Genomic DNA, 19,237 nt, shown 5'->3' with positions numbered 1-19,237 from the left:
ATAAACACCCACTGTCATGTAACATTTAAATAGCGAAGCTTCTGTCCTCCTGTTTTCATTGCGTCCGATTAGCAATAAGAGCGAGAACATTTCAGCATTGAGATCAGCACCAGTTCCTTTTGTATTTTTGCTTAACAGCGCAGTTACGTAAAAATGAAATCGACACTTGTGGTAATGCTGGCACTCTACGGTAAATATTATGAGATTGGATCAAGTTCTATTTTCTTCCTCGGTAACCATATTTACATTAAACCTATCACTCAGGTTTCCTGGCACTTTTCGCGACAACCGTCACGTCGTCAAGATTGCGGGTAATTAATCGATGAAATTGTTTCTTTTACGTCGATATTATTGCTATTGATTTTATTGCCACAGGCAGACGAAAGAGATATCGATTTGGGAGAGTCCGATTACCAATGCCCCGAAGGACTTTTCGTAGCCCCGCACCAAACGCAATGCGAGTTGTACTACATTTGCGCTTCCGGTGGCACTCCCACTCACTTGTATCAGTGTCGAGACGACCTATTGTTTGATCTCAAATACTATGGTAACTAATAATATATCGCCTATGTACATTTTGATATAGATTTCGCCGTTGTATAATAAGCCTGTCACATAAAATAATTATTCAATCGTTTTATCGTTTAATAGGTTGCAATTTCAAAGATCAAACTGAATGCGGTGATCGCCTAGCACCTTTTACTTGTCCGTCTCCCAATGGAAAATTCCCAATCCGAGATGGAACATGTGATTCGCGATACTATGTTTGCACCAACGACGTTGCCGAATTACAGGTTAGCTTTTAACTTGATTAATGTGAACGACTAATTATAACCTGGACCTGGCTAAATTAAAGGAATGTCCGAACGGAGACATTTTCGACGCCGCTTCATCAGCATGTGTTGCAACTGCTTGCCCGAGTGAGTTATTTCTATTTTATAGAATGCCTTATTTTTGTAAAACTCTTTCTTGATTTTTAATTTGAACAGCAACGACAACACCCGCCGTGCCTACCGCCCCTGGATTGTTTGAATGTCCGGCACCAAGTGGAAATTTCCCAAGTCCTTATTCGTGCTCTCAATACTACGTCTGTGTGGACGGAACGGCCTTCCTATTCGTAAATTTTCTTTTTTTCTTTTTCTTTGCTTTACGTTTGTCATATTCTAAACTGATTTTTTTTCATTCTCCGCAGGAATGTGCTGCAGGACTTTATTACAACGCCCCGCTTGATATATGCGATTGGCCATCGAACGTGAATTGCAATTTGCCGACTTCGTCAGGCAAGATATAACTAGAATAGCACTAAATGATTTTAGCCGTGACATTAAATCTGACTCAGTGAGATGCGCTCCATTTAAAAGTCATCGAATTTAATGGAATTTTGTGTGTGAAAAAAATACGTCATCGAAAACATGTTGTTTCAATAACGTCTTAATAAACGAGATAAACACATGAACCGAATACGATCATGTCTGTATTTTTAACTTTAACTTTTAACGTCATTTCTCCGTTTTTTTTTTTTAGTTTTTTTTTCCTGATTACTCAGTTTAATTTTTTATTTATTTTGTATTGCGATTGGTTGAGGAGAACGAATGGACGATTCTCTTACATTTTGAATATCGGCAACAACGTGGACTGGACATTGATATGATTTTTTCCGTTAATAAAAATTTATGTCTCTGGAATATTGAGTTCTCTGCATTGATATTATGAGTATTTGGGTTTATAATTTATTTCGCAAATTTATTTTTTAGGAAATATTTTGGATTTTAGCGTAGTAAGGATTTACTGTCTCATAATTGGTAAATTATTTTTATCCATCGTTCCCCTCTGGATAGCGTGAAACATTTTTCGGGATGTTTTATTCGTCTGCTACATCAGTTTCGAGTTAAGTGTTGGCCATTGCGATTTGCGAAGATGCCTCTGGAATTCTGTATCTGTTATTAATGGTAAACTTCCAGCACGTGGAATCGAGAATGTACAATGTAGTGACGTTTAGATTGAGGTAATATATCCTATTTTATTTTACTAGCATTCTAAGTGTAGAACTTTTAAGCATCGAACGAGGACTGGGCCAAGTTCGTTTGATATGCATGTTGTCGAAGACAACTTCATCGCAATGGTGGAGAGGCCGAGACCTAGATAGTAATGATCGTTGTGCTGTTAGTTCAATTCACAAATTAAGCAAAAACGTAAACAGTTACAATTTAAAAAAATTTCTCAAATACAAAACATACTAAAATAATGGAAAAATTAACATAAGTATATAAACCCAAAAAATTGCATCTTTTTTTTTATATTTTTATTTTGTTTTAAATAAATCTTACGTCACTATTTTCGCCTCTCTGTTTGGTAAGATGTCACAAACCGGAATTATACTGACCTTTACTAGTCACAGTTTTAGACACAACTAAAGAAGGCCGACACACGGTGAAAATCGATTGAACTTTTCTGATTACCTTATGCTGATGTGTACTTGATGCGTTGTGATAAGGTTTTTCGTTCAAAAACTCAGCACACCAATGTGGCATTAAAAAAGCTTTGACATCACAGTTGACATTTACTAAAGAGAAGAGGCGATCAATAATAATATATTTGGGAAGCTGTGTTCTCCATTCTCCTTGTAGACAAGTTTATGGTTATAATTGAAACAGTCGATTACCTCAGCTAAGCTAAGCAAATAAGACGAGATAATAATTGTGTACTTTGATGAGGTTCATAGATTGTTTTTCGAAGGGGAAATATGAACTCCCGTTTCATCACTACATAATGAAACATTGATTAATGAAAAAAATCCCCTGTGTCGTACGTGTAGTGTCTATCTAAAAGATTGATGTATACGTAGTACACCATACACCTACACCCACTCCATTTGTTAATTCTTTAAAATCTCATACCCACCCACGGATTTTATTTCACGTTCTCCAATAAAGCTTAGAGGTGATCTTGCGTCACACGTAATTGAGATCATACGATGTTTTGATAAGCGATCCCAATTCGATAAACCAGAGAAACTTCTACTATATAAAGTAACGAATTTCGTGTCCGTTGTATTCAGATTTTTTTCCTTTGGAAAGAAGAAGTAAAAGGCATTCGTTGTTCAAGCAACCAACTTTGCAGTCCAGTCAAAGACAATTGTAAGATGAAGTCAACAATCAAGTCAACAATTCTATTGGCATTATTGGTTTCCCACGGTACTAAATCAATATGTTTTATAATTGTTCTATTTTCCTAAATAATTTAGTTTCCTCTGAATTCAGGTTTGCAGTTCATTTCTGCCGCAGGACTAAGGGTAATTTTTATTTAATTTTGAATTCGAGTTTGAATTTCTGTTTTAAAGTATATTTATATGTGTGTACATCAGAGCCAGATGTCGTTTACTTCATAATTACATGTCACTTCCTATTTTTTGTAAAAGGTGGAAGCAAGAGATATCGATTTAGGTGAATCCGACTACCAATGTCCCGATGGACTTTACGTCGCTCCCCACGAAACCCAATGCAACTTGTACTACATCTGCAGTGCGGGAGGCACTCCCACTCACTTGTATCAGTGTCGAGACGACCTATTGTTTGACCTGCAATATTCCGGATGCAATTATAAAGAACTGGTGGATTGCGGAGACCGCGTACCATTTACTTGCCCTTCTCCTAACGGAAATTTCCCTGTCAAAGAAGGAGCCTGTGATTCAAATTACTACGTTTGCACCAATGGTGTCGCTATGAAAGATGTAAGTTCCATTTCACATTACTTCTTTCGAAAAATTAACGAATATCTACCTTTGTTTGATATGTACATAAGACTTGTCCGGACGGAGGTATTTTTGACGCATCCTTGTCTTCATGCGCCGCACCAGGAATGATTATTTGTCCAAGTGAGTTTGAGATAACTGAAAAGCTTCCATAAATTTTACTTTGCGTTTCTTTCACGTATACTAACATATTCATGCTTTCTTATGATTTACTATAGCCACGACTACAGTGACTCCACGTACCACACCACCACGTATCACACCAGGACCGTTTGAGTGTCCAGAATCAAACGGTTATTTTTCCAGTCCTTACTCCTGCTCTCAGGTACTAGATTGAATTATTAAATTACCAGTATGTTATTAAAGTCAATTATATGAAAAATCAAATTTTCTCACAGTTCTATATTTGTCAAGATGGAACACCTATTCTTAATGTAAGCCACTTATTTTTGTTGTTGTTGTCTATGTTGAATACTAATTGGCAATTTTTTCATCCACCAGGATTGTCCCGCGGGACTTTACTACAACGCTCTTCTCAATATTTGTGATTGGCCGAATAACGTTGATTGCAAAATACCAAATGCATTTTGACGAAGTCGTTTTTTTTTAAACCACGATAAATTGCAACTTCATTTATAATGCTGAACTATGAAAAATACATTTTATCTACACGCTATGGATTTTTTTTTAAAACCTGCCTGTGCATGGTGTCGAGAAGTTTTTTAAAAAACGTTATTATAACTGGTTTAATTTTTATTTATTCTGCCTATTGTGGACTTGTGGTTGGGGAGAACGAATGGATTCTCTTTAATTTTGAATTTGGAAAACCCTAATTTAAACTTTTTTTTTTTAGAAAACATTTTGCATTTTACCGTGTTTTACGTAGCAAAGATTCCCTGTGCCCTGTCTTCCTGTCTCATAATTGGAAAATGATTTATGTCCATCGTTCTCCTCTGGAAAGCAAAAAAAAAAAAAAAAAAAACTTGTACGCCATGTTTTTGATCGTCTGCTACACTATTTTCGAATTCGGAGTTGGTCGTTGCGAATATGCTTCTGAAATCTGAATCTTTTATCAGGTTGAACCGTTGAAGCAAAGACTAATCTAATAAAGTTCGTCTGCGGCTTTCAAAGTTCACGACGGACGTTCGAAGTGTTTGTGGGGCTTTTTAATTACATTCAACGTATTTAATAGTTTCAGCAAATGAATTGTGTTATCGTAGTGAACTTTCCAAAAAATTCCCTTGTTTTTCTTTTGCCCCGTTGATACCAGATTCATAAACGTGGTCCCAACTGATTACGCGTGGTTGGAATGGAAACAGCCCAGAAATGCACCAAAAGTAAATGGATTTTAAGAAATAATTGCTTACGTATTATAACTACATGATCTACCAAACTGTTACCTGCTTTGGCCTTTTCCTTTATATTCATATACAAAAAATCCCAATTACCTATAACAGGTTTCTGGCATAAATTTGTCATTCTTGGTAAGTTTGTTTCCATGAGCAAAGCTAGATCTGGCAGATGCACTGCTTGATGCAAATGCAAATTTGGTTAGAAATGTTAAGAATTTTGCTGAAGGTAAATTCAAATGAAAATATTAATTAACAGTTAATTTTTTAAAATGATTAATAGCAGTAGGCCTGTAATTAAAATATCTAAATGAATTTTAAAGAATTAAAATTATTTGGCTCAGTTAAAGTGAGTTTTTAAATTGAACCTGAAGAAAAGAAGAATGCAGACCATCTATCATCTGTATCCTACATTTACGATATTCTGCTTAGTTTTGATTTAATACTTTGTAGTTTTAAAAATTCCTCAATTTCTAAGAGACTGTTCTTCTATTAGCAGTTGTAAACTAAGTGAATTTAGACTGAGACAAATTCAAAATATCCAACTAAAATTCCCTGCATAGACGTGGTGTATGTTTTATTGTAAAGTTTAACTTTATACTAATTCCTTTTATTTCTCCTTTAGGTCTGATCAGAACTATGGAAAATATTCTGTCCAGGGAATGACGCCTTTAAAGGAAAGAACTGCGGTTGCGATCTTCAACAATCTTGCGTAACAATATTGCGTGAGTGTCATTTTTTTTTAAATATTTTTCTGCTTGTTATTATTTTTGTTTCTAATTTTAGTAATTTTAGTAAGTCTCGATTAGCTAGAGCCAGCTAGAGCAGGGATCCTTTTCATTTTACTGTTAATTTTAAACATTTCTTGTTTACAACGCTAGATGGCATTACGATTGCTTAGATTGTTTTCAGCGTTCTAAAAACATTAGTTTCACTGTTTCAGTAACTTTTACTGTACACAATTATTTTTTGTTTGCAAAACTGAAAAAAAAAAATCATCGAAGAATTCTTCGTCAACGTAAATTTTGTTATGCCAAAAAACAGTGCAGGAAGAATTCATCCCGTTAACGCTATTTCGTGTGCCCTGACACCCAGGATACGAATTACTTGTAATCTAAAATTGAGCGAAGATGGTGGACGAGAGTAGCAACCCAGAAGCTGCTCACCTCTAGAAGGCGTTGAGCGGAGATGAAATCAAAGTAAATTGCAGTTGGTTCCGTGTCCTCCACTGCCAAATCAGTCGCTCTGCTCAGAGCCTGATTGAAGTGATTGACGAACGATTGACGTTTGGTAAATTGGTCCACCCATATGGCAATCATGAAATTGTGAAGTTCCCTTGATGGATTTAGTCGTGATAATTTTTTAAAAATTGTTATTGTTGTTGGCTGAGAGCCTGAGACACTGAAGATGACATCTGGTGGCCAGGTTTGTCTTCAGTTGTTGGGCGTAGGCTAGCCCTTTAGCCCCTACCTTCTTGGTTCTTTGTTAAGTTGAATCATGGGTTCTGAGAGAACGAGTCGCCATTTTTATTTGTTTGGGGTTTTGATAACATTAGCTTATTAATTAGCTTGATTGCTACTTGTTAGGCATTTTTTAGAATTTGTGATGGGTTGTAGTTGGTTCGGTTTGGCGCTTCGTAAGCTTGCTATTATTCTTGGTATAATTTATTCGATTAAATTCTATTCATGTGCAGTGAAAGTGGCCTGAAAGTGTTTAATTTCATTTTTTATTTGTAGACGAATTTTGATGCTGAAAGACTTGGAAACCATGCTGTCCACCACGTCGAGAAGCTGAGTAACATTCTGTGTGTTCAATGGTAAAATTAACAATTAAACTGATTGAAATACATTTGAATCGTAACAGTTGTAATGTTTGATTGCAGGCTCCTCTTAATAAAAGGAACTGAAGCCATCCAATCTAGGGCTTCCATCCAATCGTGCAGGCCGCATGGCAGTCACATTTACCTTTGCTGTGAACATCATGAACACATACACCATTTGAAGGTGACAATCTCATACAGTTTAGATTTTACAATTAAAATGTGATTAAGCTTTGCATTCATTGGTTAGTTTTAACGTTTTGGGATTTCGTCAAGTCAACAGCTATTTCCTTCAGTCATGTGTTTTGTTATGGATTTTTTAAAGGGGAGTTTGTTGTAAGCAAGAAAGGCAGATACTGAAAGAGGTTTTGTTTATTTGTTCCACTTTAGAGTATTCTTTAAAGTTTAAATTAATTTTGTATTTAAATCTTACATGAGTCATCTAGTTTCATGTAAATTTGAGTTTCAACGATAGGTGTAAGTTAATATTGCCATATAATATTTGGGTTGAATATTTGAAGTGATATAATGTAGCATTTTTTTTTTATTTCACAAAGCATTTCCAATGATGCTGAAGATTAATTTTACTTTGGTTTTAGGTTCATGTTAACATAGCAGTGGTGTTGCTGTCCAATGTGGCGTGTTGTTGCAGCCTATGGTGGTGAAAGATATCTGCATCAAGTTGCTGTTCCTGTCCAATGTGGTGTGTTGTTGCAGCCTATGGCGGTGAAAGATATCTGCATCCAGCATTGTGTTTAATTGCTATTTGTGTCTATGCAGTTTACCTTTTATATATTGAGAAGGAACAAAAAAAAATTAATACGGGGAGGTTCATGTCAAACAAATAAAAACATGTCCGCGATTGGGGAATGAGGAGGGAGTTGGGGTGGGATATTTGATTATCATTTACTAAAAGAAGTGAGGTGTGTTTTTAATGAATTAGTGATAAAATCTGTTGTTAACCTATATAACCTTCCTCACTTACACATCCATTCCTCAAACCCCATAAACACCAACATCAAATCCCACATCCACTTACATCCATTCCTCAAACCCCACAATCTCCAACATTAAACCACACAATTGTTGTATATCTATAACCATCTATATATATAAATAAATTAGATGTCATTATATATAAATATTGTGTCAACTATATTTATTCTGGAACACAAACAAAATAAACAATTCATTAAACAGAGCGTCCGGTTCAAGACAGTTTTTTTTGTGCGAGGCTTTTTAGCAAGCAATCCGCCACCCAATTTGACAAAAAGTGGTAGTTTGTTTTCAAGGAAATTGCGTCAGACGGTTAAAAAATTTCTAGTTCAATAATCTCATGTAGAAATTTGCATCTAGTCTACTGGTGCAAATTGTGATTCTTTAAGCTTGATTAATTTAGGTGATGTGTTAAAAGCAATTGTGGGTAGCTAAAAAATTGATCTAACTTTTTCTGAATATTTTGGTTTTAGATCACTTTGTTGTTTTTAGATTTTCTTGTGATCTATCTTCAAAATATTCTGAAACAGCGAATTAGTTCAATTTTTAAGCTACCCACAATTGCTTTTAACACATCACCTAAATTAATCAAGCTTAAAGAATCGCAAAGTGCACCAGTAGACTAGATGCAAATTTCTACATGAGATTGTTGAACTAGAAATTTTTAAACCGTCTGACGCAATTTCCATGAAAACAAACTATCACTTTTTGTCAAATTGGGTGGCGGATTGCTTGCCAAAACTCACACATGCAGTGTCGGCGTAGATCCAGGGAGATTACCTGGAAATGGAAGAGGAGAGAAGAGTGCGAGGCAAGTTTTACTGGGGAGCGATTAGTCACTACTAGGCTTCCGGGTTAGACTCATGACCCTCTAAAAGTTTTCGTCGGATCATGCGCCTTCCAAGTCCCCGTTCGACCAGAGCCCTCCCCTCCTCCTGGTTTCACAGCGGGTGAGTGACCACCGGCGGGCGTTGGTTAGTGGTTAGTTAGGGAAACGGGGCCACAGAAAAGAAGGGAGCCCAGATATGCACTTGTCATTTATCTACATCAACATAATTTTCTTGAATTTCAGCGTTTTCTCGTCAGTTTCACCATCCCAATGGGTCAGTCTGTGCTGTGGAATGGCGGCGACAGATTCACCTAAAAAGAGATTTAAGTAGGATTTGATCAATAACAAGAACAATCATAATCAATAACAAGCATGATGCTTTTATGAGGCGTAGAGAAACAAGTCAACAAAAACAATGGAGAGCACTTCAAAATATTGAATCAAATCAGCAAATCACGAATATGCACTTATTGTTGTCTTATGCCATATCCTATAGTTCAGGAAAAATCACGATTTTGGCCGAATTTCATATTCGGCTGTTAGTTCTTTTGGGCGTCTAATAAGTACTAAATGAAGTACTAACTCCTTTTAAATCCGAAAGTAGACAAGCAAATTACCAAAGTCTAACAATGCAATAAGCTTTGTGGCTTACGGTCAGTACACAAAATTATCTAAAAATTAACTGACGATAAATGTCTATAGAATTGCGTATAGTAAAAGTAACTGAAACAGTGAAACTACTGTTTTTTCTGACTGATGAAAAACGATCTAAGCCATCGTCTAGCCTAGTAAACAAGAGATGTTTAAAATTTTAAACAGCAAAATGAAAAGGATCTCTGCTCTAGCTAAATTGAGACTTATACTAAAATAAGAAACAATCATAACAAACAAAAACGGGTAATAATACACCTAATACTCACACAATACTGCTACATTATCACAGCCACAGTTCTTTCTTTTAAGGTGTTATTCTCTGGAAAGAATATTTTCCAAAATTCTGATCATGATCAAAAGAAGAAGTAAAAGGAATTAGTATAAACTTTAGTACTTTACTTTACTGTAGGGCCTACAACTTACAGTAAAACTTACACCACGAATTTGAAGAGAATTCTAGTTGGATATTTTCCATTCGTTTCGATCATGATTCTCTTTCTTTGCAATTGAAGAACAGCCTGGATCATGCTATTTTCCATTCACAAGGATCTCACTGTTTCAAAAATCAAAAGAATTGATAAGTGTGAGATTGCAAGTTAAGGAAATAAAAAAATACAAATTGTTAAATCAACTAAGCAGAATACCTATAATGTTGGTTTCACACTTAATCTGCTTTACCACATTTTGCTACTTAACAAACTTTTTGAAATGTTTAATAGTTCACTTATTTATACTGCATCGAAACGTGAAAGACAGTCAACTAACCGTGCACTAGGCAGATAGCAGTCATTGTTGTTATTAAACTGCACTACTGCAGTGGCACCTGGTGTGGGATTTCATCTAGAATAAATCCTAGAAACTAGGATGCATGTAGAATTTGAAAAAAATAAGTTGATGATAGGGCTATAAACATAAAAAACTAGGTCGAGATAAACCTACATGACATGCAAAGCTCAATTTCATACTTGAAATCACGAAATAAAGGCAACCAGTAAAACGAAGTCCATCATAGAATCATAGAATGTACACCTAGGAAAAAATCAGAGTGTAAATTAGTAGAAAAATCTAAAGATGCAACATGCCAAAGTGACTTATCAAGTCTAACTTCCTCGTGCGGTCGCAATCGAGCGGGCTAAGTTCAATAAACAAATGAATGAATTGTAAAATGTATGGTTAAAATCGACGAAAATCAATGAAGGAAAATAAACTATATAAATTATTTATAGTTATTTCTTCGTACAGCATACGTTTTTCATTACATTTAACAGAATCATCAATATTAATAGCAACATTTATGTAGAATTGTTTATTAAACTGACCGCCCGGTTCAATACACAGCCAATCAAAGCGGGGGGAGACACTGCATTGATTGACTGAACCAGGGAGATTACCCGGCCATGGTTGAGAGAAATCGGAAAAAAGAGCGAAGAGAGCCGAGGAACAGTTTTTAAGAGAGCAATGCATCATAGTAGGCTTCCGGCTTAGACTCATGACCCTCCAACAGATTTCATCGAATCATGCGCATTGCAAGTCCCCGTTCGACCAGACATCTCCCTTCCTCCTGATTGTTGCAGCGAGTGAGTGACCACTGGCGGGCGTTGGTTAGTTAGGGAAACGGGGCCACTGAAAAAGGGAGCCCAGATATGCACTTGTAATTTATTATATAATTTATTGATCAATCTTGAATTTCAGCAACGTCTTCTTAGTTTCACCGGTGGATTGAGTCTAAGGAACGGCGGCAAACGAATCAACTGAAATGAAAACGGAGACATTAACTTAAAGCCAATAATTAAATGAGACTGTACATTAAGCATTACCTCAACAGCGGTACAGGTAGCAAGAGACGACATGTCGGCAAAATGCTGCCGATAAAATAAGCCCAACAGCCATCAGCCAACATAGACTATTTTGCGTAACGCTGCATATACTGCATGGACACATTAAATGCAATGACTGCAAATGACTCATTAAAGTATGATGTTCAACTGCAAGTCTGCACAAGCTCAATTTCAGCGCATCTCTCAACTGGAAAATGTCTGCAAAACCACTGTACCCCATACAGCAACACCATAAACAGCTCAAACATAAAACTGACCATGGAAATCTACAAAGCAAAAGAACAATAAAAATTTTAAATGTAAAAAAGATACCAATAATGATTTACTTGAAATGTACACTAAACTAGAGAAAAGGAAATCAAGAAGATGATCAAAAATCATCAAGATTTCATTTCACCTTGTTAAAAGCAAGGGAATTTCTGTGATGTTTCATCAAAAAAAGTTTAAACTCTTAAACTTAAACAAAATAAGATGTCACCTTTCTTCGACATCAAGAACTAAATGCTATAACCTACTTTGACACCTGGTGGACACAATTTTACACACCTACGACAAGTGATCGATTTCTTACGATAAACGAACGACTGAACGGTCCATAGTTAAATGAACGAACGACACCAGCACCACCGTCTGCATGCAACAGCTGACCACACCGTTCACTAGCTGGCTCTGCACAAAATTCATGTACACATTGGACTGCAAAAAAAAAGGCTCAACCTCAAGAGGCTGCTAATCCTACTTGGGGAAGGAAAAACAAAATTAAATTACTATCAGAAAACAAAGTGGTGTGTAAACATAAGAAAATAATAGAAGCATAGTTAAACTAAGCAATCTCTAAGAATTACTTTTACAAACTTTACAAAGGAATCAACAGTTGGCAAGCTTTTAAAACAGTCTTAAATGAAAAGTCAACAGATATAAAGCGAAGAGCTAGTTATCAACAAATAAAATGTGTATCCTCACTGTGGTACTCACTGTCAAAAAGTTGATCAACTCAATTACTTTAAATTGTTCGGAAGTGTTTCTGAATGTGACGAAAGCTAAAAACGGTACAGATAGCAAGCCTGCAAGAGGAACCCTTTTCGCCAGCTGGCTGTAACAAATTGCACATCACAGCGCATTGGACTGCAATGAAGAAGCTCAGACTTCACCACACTGTTAATTGAAAAATAAAAACTTGATTATAATCAGAAACAAGGTCATCAAATAAATAAATGTGTAACTTTAGGGGTAAGACTAACATGATCACTTTTACTGTTGTGGAGTATTTCTACATGAGACGAAACGCACAGCCGGGACTTGCAGCAAGAGACGACATTTTGGGAAAATATACAGCAGTTTCAGGCCACATGATCAGATGGAATTGCCAAGTATAAATATTAGGCGGTTAAAGTCTATTTTAGCCGACCAAAACCTTACTTAATTCTACTTTATTTTTACTTTATTATACTTAATTTTTTCCTTAATTCTCAATTATGACTACACACTCACTTAATTTACACTTTACTTCACTTCACTTCACTTTACTTTACTTCACTTTACTTAAATACAAGAAATTTCACGTACAACCTCTCTTTTCCCTACCGTGTAGCAGACTGGCATCCTGTCAATATTATTAAAACACTGTTGCCAAAAATTCATAATTAATACATAATAGTGAAATATTATTTATTTTATTTATTTTCACATCGAAGCAATGTCGGTTAGCACTGTGGTATAGCACTGGATTACAAATTCATGGCACAGTGGTTCAAATCCGAGATCAGGTGAAATATATAAATTAAATTTTTTTTTATTTTAAAGTAAGGGTCAATCAAGATTTACTTTACTTTTTATTTTAACGTTATATTGTTTTATCCTACTTTATTATGAAGTTCATTGTGCCATATAAATACAGCTTTATTCAAATTATTACAGTTCACTTTATTATGATATAACTGTAAATGTTATTAAAACATTTTGCGTATCGAGGAAGTGTCGATTAGCGCTGTGGCATAGCACTAGAATTCTAACATAATGGTTGGTGGTTCAAATCCACGATCGATGAAAGTAGCATCAAATCATTATAAACTTTACTGTATTAATAACAACTTGTAAGTGGCAATCAAGTTGTTACTTTATATTACTATACTTTATTATTCATATAAAGGTCATGGAACTTTACTATATTATATCATGATGAAGATACTTTACTTTACTTTACTTTATTATGATTTTGACGTTTCATGTATACTTATAAGATAAAGTAAAGTATAGTAGGTTAGGTTAGGTTAGGTTAGGTTAGGTTATAATAAGTATAATATGGCTGAAAAATTTCGATGTTTGTTGGCTGTTTTCGTTAACAAATCATTTAGCGTAAAAAGCGTAAGTTGAAATGGTGGGCTTTTGGGGGACAATTTGGATAAAAATAAAAAAAAAGGGGGGGTTGGGGGGGTCTCCCCCCCACAAAAAAACATTCTTACTGCGATTCATTGCCAAACACTGCACATTGATAAAAAATTTACTTTCATATTTAAGTTTATCATGTGTTGCGTGGAAAACTTATCAAATAAAATTTTAATATTCAAAGTATAAGTATGGCTCAAATTGTGATGCATGCAACGTCTGAGAATTTCCGTAGCAGACGACACCTGAATTAGTTTGATTTTTGACGGTGGTAGTGCAACATCTCAGGAATTAGATGGGCGTATTTTGACTAGACTTTTTGTAGCTAATAACGACTCAGAAGTGTATCACAGATTGTTCGTGAAACCAAAAACTCGCCATCTTAACTGCAGAATTTGGGATTTGCTTTTACGAAGAAATCATGTTGATTCCTTAATAAGGGACATAGAGTTGTGCTGTTAAGTTCGTTTTGTATTGCGGCAATTGGATTACCTTTAAGTAAATAAAGTAAGTGGTATTTTTACTTTACCTATCTAATTCACTTTGCTTTACTTAATCTAGATAAGTAACTAAGCGGGAATAAGCCCGAGCATACCGTAAAAATATAGTTGTTTTTGGTTATAGTATAGTAAAGTATAATGAAGTATGGTTTGATGCTTTATTATACTTTATTATACCCACCCAAAACCCCTGTATTTCCTCGCTACGCTCGGGCTCATTCCCGCTTAGTTACTTTTCTAGATTAAGTAAAGTAAAGTGAATTAGATAAGTAAAGTAAAGTAAGAAGTTGGTCGGGTAAAATAGACTTTTACCGCAGCCATCTTGAAAGTAACGCTCAAAGCGCAACATTGCCATTTTCCGTTTTGCAATTAAAAACGTCTGCATCTGGCATCCCTGCTAAGAGCCAATCAGCCAAAGCGGCAAAAGTTCGACTGTGAAGTGTGAATATAAAATGTTCACTGTTCAGCATTATAACCGGCTGGGCTTAACGACTAATTTAAAAATAAAATTGTGTTAGAATCTTGAATAAAGAAACCCGAGATGAACTGACAAGTCTATAGAATCTCTATGATTAACAAAACACTTCAGCACACCTTCTTATCTTTATTAATGCTCAGGTTCCGGTAGACTGTTTTTTTGTAATGTTTACTCTTTATACAGAAAAAAGAATCACAAACCAAGAGACAGAATAAGAGATAAGTTATTGGGATTTGGGTTTTAGACTTTCTTTATCGTCACGCAGCTAAAGTTCGATTGGGCTGCTGAAAAATCACAATGTAACCAAAATAAAGGAACGTGTGGTAGGCAACGTACTGGCGCCAGTCAATCAGAGATCAGGTTGCGTTCTTTTCGGTATCGACATGTCGTGTAATTAATTAAAAATTTAATTTAAACTTACCAATAAGGCAACTACTATTTAGAAATGAAACGTGAAACCTTGGTGATGTGCAAGCAAAACAAATTTTCAATTTAAAAGAAATACAAAAATTGCAGCGATGTTTTTAATTTTGTATTTTTTTAAGTTATTATGAAAAGTAGAAACCTGCTTCTACAAGGGAATTTTGTTTACTAGTTTCTACAAAGAATATATTTTACATCTCATTTGAATCTTTTTCCAATTTGCCGAGAAATGTTTACAAGAAAAACTTTCTGAGTGTTTACAACTCAATGTGAAAACTTTGCGTCTTACGATCCTGTACGTCGACACCAAGATGACTAGCTGCCAGCAGTGCTACATTTCTGGCTCCGATGATTCCCATTTCCATAGCCGATGCTGCGAACTCAATTGCATTGATATGATACAGACCCGGATGCAACGTGAAATTTCCAGTAGATGTTGTCCCGTCATATTCCGGATAAGCTTTCCATTTGATGACGAATGTTTCATTGATGGTGGAGAATAGTATATCGAGTTCCCTTTTCGAAAGAGGCTCGTTAGAGAACACTTTCCATACTGACGGAGCATTTTCAGCACCATCATCAATGTCGACTGGATAATTCCTGGCTAGTGAATTGAAGAAAAGTGTGCGATTGGTAGTGAAGATATCATCTATGACTGAACTGGAATCAGCAAACTGAAACGTTTCGTGGTTGACATCTCCTTGAACCATGGTGCAAACTGTCTGGTGAAAGCGACCAGGAAAATGAAATTGGCGTGGAAAATTTTCGAACCCAAACATTGACGTGTCATTCGTCACAGGAGTAGCCAATATTACAGCGTCGTACAATGGCATTTCATCATTTTCCTTAAAGCGAAGGCTGAATCTTCCATCCGAGTTCAAATGGATGGCCTCTACTTCTTCATTGTGAAAACTCGCTCCCGAAGCATTAAGTAAGGCGTGCGGAATCTTTTTGTTACCGCCATGAAGTGACCACAATCCAGTTTCCGCTCCAGCTAAAGACACACTTCCTAATACATAATAAAAAACGAACAATTAAAATCTCTTGATTTCTAGATTAAGATCTCGGCATACCTACAAACTGATGGGCATCTGACGACTGACCATAATTTACTCGCATGATGGCATTTGCCAGTTCTTCAATGAATAGATTAGACACACCAGCGTGTTTTAGACCTGCTTCCAAAGAACGTTCCAACATCAAGTTGAACGACGGATCCATGGCGGATAACAAATCGGCGACATTTGAAAAGGCATACCCATCATCTTGGAAACTGTAGATTCTGTTTGGTGTAAATATAAAATTGTTAGTCTTGATATCTACTGTAAATAAAAACAGCTACAATTGTGTCTAGAGTCTAAACATTGACATGAATAATATTCAATACCTTTCAAATTGATTTAGCATTTCTCCTACCAATGTATTGACTTTCAAGAGGCTGAAGCCATAACGCCAGAGCAGGGAGGCTACATTCATGACACTCCAGTCTCCTTCACTGTAAACAAAGTGAGAACCATCATAGAGACCAAATTTGCCACTAATACCCTTCTTGCGCTTGAACCCTATTGTTTGGAAACCAGGTGTTCAGATTATAGTAGAATTACTTGTTAAAATATTGAATGGTGATTACCAAATTGTTCAGCAAACTGTTTCATATATCTATTTCTTGGATGCAAGACTGATCCTCCAGTTTCAAAATCATATCCTTGAATGTTGACAGTTGCCATCCTTCCACCCACCGGGTCTTTGGAATAGACATCAATTTTAGGGTTGAGTCCTGGAGTTTTACTTAAAAAGTAAGCAGCCGAAGTTCCACTGATTCCAGCACCAACAATCGCTATTAAATATGTAACCATCAGTGTTTGTGCATTATATCGATCGCATTCGATTTTAGCACAAGACAACAGAATATTTACCTATTCTCGGCTGACTAGGATCTAGCACTTGATGAGACTTGCAAATGAAAAGTAGTATTATCAAAGGTATCATCGTTCTAAAAGAAGAACCAGCCATCACGTAAAAAATTACGAACGAGTCGGCTTGGATTCTTTCAAAAACCGCAAGAAAAGTGCACTATCACTCTTCCACATTTGTTGACAAACTAAGTATTAGAATGACGGCCGCTAGAGGGCTTAGCTTTTGTTCTCAACTGGAGCGATAGATGGCTCATAGTGAACGACTCAATTTCAAAAATCGATCGGAAGAGGCGAGAAGGAAATAAATTATAAAGTAACATGTAGGATTAACCTTGTGAAAAAACAGTCGATTTCATAAATATACAAATACTGACGTCATTCCAGTAGGGTAAACAAAATTTATCTCAAAATCATTTGGACTCTTCGCAATCACGATTCTTTCTTCAATTAAGAGTTCATTGGCCGCGGTAAAAACGAGGAAGAATCCAGTTTTTTTTTTTTCAAAACATGCAGGTAGTATGAGTATGTAGAAAGTAATGAACAAAATTGATTCAAATGTTGCACGTCGATCCGTCTCATCAATACCCCCCTTCTCCAACAAAAAAACACGTTTAAAATCAAATCAAAATGAATAAATATCTAAGAAAAAGGAGCGTTGAAAGATATCCCAAAGCAGAAAGAATTACGCCATGGATAGAAAACAAAGGGCTGGGGTGTGGGAAGATTGCAGAATGTCGCGGAAATACAATTCCCAAGTATACATGAAGGTGGAGGTAAAAAAGAACTAACCGGTTTGAAACGTTCGGTGTGGTGGCAACAGTTAAAAAAAGGCAAAGATTCAAAATAAAAATGGTATTCCCTAATACGCAACTTTGGTTCGGGGCTCTCTTATTTTTCTGTTGAATGCTTCTATTTTTATATATAGCTTCACACAGAACATGAAGGTCTCCTCCTCCGCCCTCCGAAATTGACCTCCTCGTCGTCACTAATAAAATCAAACCGGATCGCACAAGTATATAGTCAAGGGGGGAGAGAGAGAGAAATGCCGATAACACGTGTCAGGAATACCAGGTAAGAATGAAAGAATGCTTTAAAAAGAATACCTTAGCGTATAAATGTCATCCGTCATTCAGCAGGAGACCCCCCAACCCCCCTCCATAAAATGAAAAACTCTTTTATTTTTTTACCTTATTTTTTTGAAATTTTTGAAATTTTATTTTAACTCTGTTTGAATGTATTTTATAACATGGCCAAACATTCGAACACGATCACACACACACACAGAAGACAAAAAAAAAATAATGTGGGGAGGGTGGGGTTTTCTCGCCATGATGATCAATAATCGGTAGCCGTTCGATTGCTGTGACATTCGAGGGCAACGAAAAAGAATTATTAGAGACAGTCACTCTTTCACACACACACTCGCGCTATAATAGCAAATCCATTTTTGTTTTCTTTTGTTTTGTTTTTTTGCAAAAAAAAAATTACAAGGAGAGAGGGGAGAAAATCCAACTATTGGTCGTAAGATGTAAATGAACACAACACACACTACCGATGATATAATAATAACAGAACACGGCGCGCTCGCGGCTCGAAAATTAAAAAAAAAAAAAAAAAGAAAAATCGTCTTAAACAAACAGAAAAATTACACACACAGCAGCACAATATTTCATTTGGTTTGAATTACAAATGAACAAATTTGAAGAATTTTGAAAATTTTGTCTTTCCCTTTTTTTTTACACCACACTTGATGATTGTTTTGTCGTCACTTGTTTTCGCATTTTTTTTATCTTGGCGAAAATATTTTTTTAAATTGTAAGGAAAAGAGAAGGGGATAGGTTAGTAGAGAAAACACGATGATATAATGTATATATATATATAATGTATATCTGGGGAGGGATCAAGGGAGGGATTTCATAGGCGGAGGATTTTTTGTTTTCTTTGTCGAGAAAGGAAGGCCATTTTTGTTACGAAATTTTCTTTTATACACGGGTAGGTGTGTGTGTGTGTGTGTGTGTGTGAAATATATAGATTTCAAATTCATATATATTTGTGTATGGGCGGGAAATTTGAAAGATAGAGACAGTGAGAAAGAGATGAAGAAACACATTTGATATCAAGAGGGGAGCACACGGACATTTGTTATTCTTGTTTTGAGGCAGCAAAGATGCTAAACCCCCCCAAAAAGAAATGAACAAACGAACGAAACACAATTCTGTTTTCCTTTTCTTGTTGAATTCACATTAGCGTTGGCAACGTTGTGTTACATCGGTGAAGAAAGATCTCAAACACCCGCACA

General features: G+C 35.9%; 3 protein-coding genes and 2 long non-coding RNA genes across 8 annotated transcripts; 2 read left to right on the top strand and 3 right to left on the bottom strand.

Annotated features, from left to right (window-relative positions):
• Positions 1–31: 31 nt before the first annotated feature.
• Positions 32–1,456, top strand: LOC124198735 (protein obstructor-E-like). The gene is made up of 7 exons (XM_046594757.1): positions 32–190; positions 265–311; positions 376–547; positions 652–794; positions 857–920; positions 990–1,117; positions 1,193–1,456. Exons 1-7 carry the CDS (start codon positions 154–156, stop codon positions 1,289–1,291), a joined length of 690 nt encoding a protein of 229 aa, XP_046450713.1. The 5' UTR covers positions 32–153; the 3' UTR covers positions 1,292–1,456.
• Positions 1,457–1,878: 422 nt separating this feature from the next.
• LOC124198728 (chondroitin proteoglycan 2-like) lies at positions 1,879–4,425 on the top strand. Its single transcript, XM_046594746.1, has 8 exons — positions 1,879–2,005; positions 3,059–3,194; positions 3,261–3,292; positions 3,419–3,730; positions 3,802–3,874; positions 3,970–4,076; positions 4,150–4,185; positions 4,253–4,425. The coding sequence occupies exons 2-8, from the start codon at positions 3,143–3,145 to the stop codon at positions 4,340–4,342; spliced, it is 702 nt and encodes a 233-aa protein (XP_046450702.1). The 5' UTR covers positions 1,879–2,005; positions 3,059–3,142; the 3' UTR covers positions 4,343–4,425.
• Positions 4,426–8,865: 4,440 nt separating this feature from the next.
• On the bottom strand, positions 8,866–10,177 carry LOC124198701. Its single transcript, XR_006876676.1, has 4 exons — positions 10,043–10,177; positions 9,834–9,951; positions 9,665–9,741; positions 8,866–9,055 (listed from the first exon to the last, which is right to left on the bottom strand). It is a non-coding gene; the product is annotated as an uncharacterized LOC124198701 (long non-coding RNA).
• A 651-nt stretch (positions 10,178–10,828) lies between these two features.
• Positions 10,829–12,639, bottom strand: LOC124198698. Of its 4 annotated transcripts, none has more exons than XR_006876672.1 (5): positions 12,478–12,639; positions 12,212–12,391; positions 11,783–11,974; positions 11,216–11,502; positions 10,829–11,149 (listed from the first exon to the last, which is right to left on the bottom strand). It is a non-coding gene; the product is annotated as an uncharacterized LOC124198698 (long non-coding RNA). The 4 variants fall into 4 exon arrangements; XR_006876673.1 differs by having other exon boundaries at positions 11,808–11,974; XR_006876674.1 differs by having other exon boundaries at positions 12,239–12,391.
• A 2,477-nt stretch (positions 12,640–15,116) lies between these two features.
• LOC124198685 (prenylcysteine oxidase-like) lies at positions 15,117–17,130 on the bottom strand. The gene is made up of 5 exons (XM_046594667.1): positions 16,939–17,130; positions 16,653–16,859; positions 16,410–16,584; positions 16,096–16,304; positions 15,117–16,031 (listed from the first exon to the last, which is right to left on the bottom strand). The coding sequence occupies exons 1-5, from the start codon at positions 17,033–17,035 to the stop codon at positions 15,280–15,282; spliced, it is 1,440 nt and encodes a 479-aa protein (XP_046450623.1). The 5' UTR covers positions 17,036–17,130; the 3' UTR covers positions 15,117–15,279.
• Between the last annotated feature and the right edge of the window lie 2,107 nt (positions 17,131–19,237).

This window comes from Daphnia pulex, chromosome 1 (genome assembly GCF_021134715.1).
Source record: "Daphnia pulex isolate KAP4 chromosome 1, ASM2113471v1".
NCBI lineage: Eukaryota > Metazoa > Arthropoda > Branchiopoda > Diplostraca > Daphniidae > Daphnia > Daphnia pulex.
Note: the sequence above shows the minus strand (reverse complement) of the source record. Positions and strands in the feature narration are given on the sequence as shown.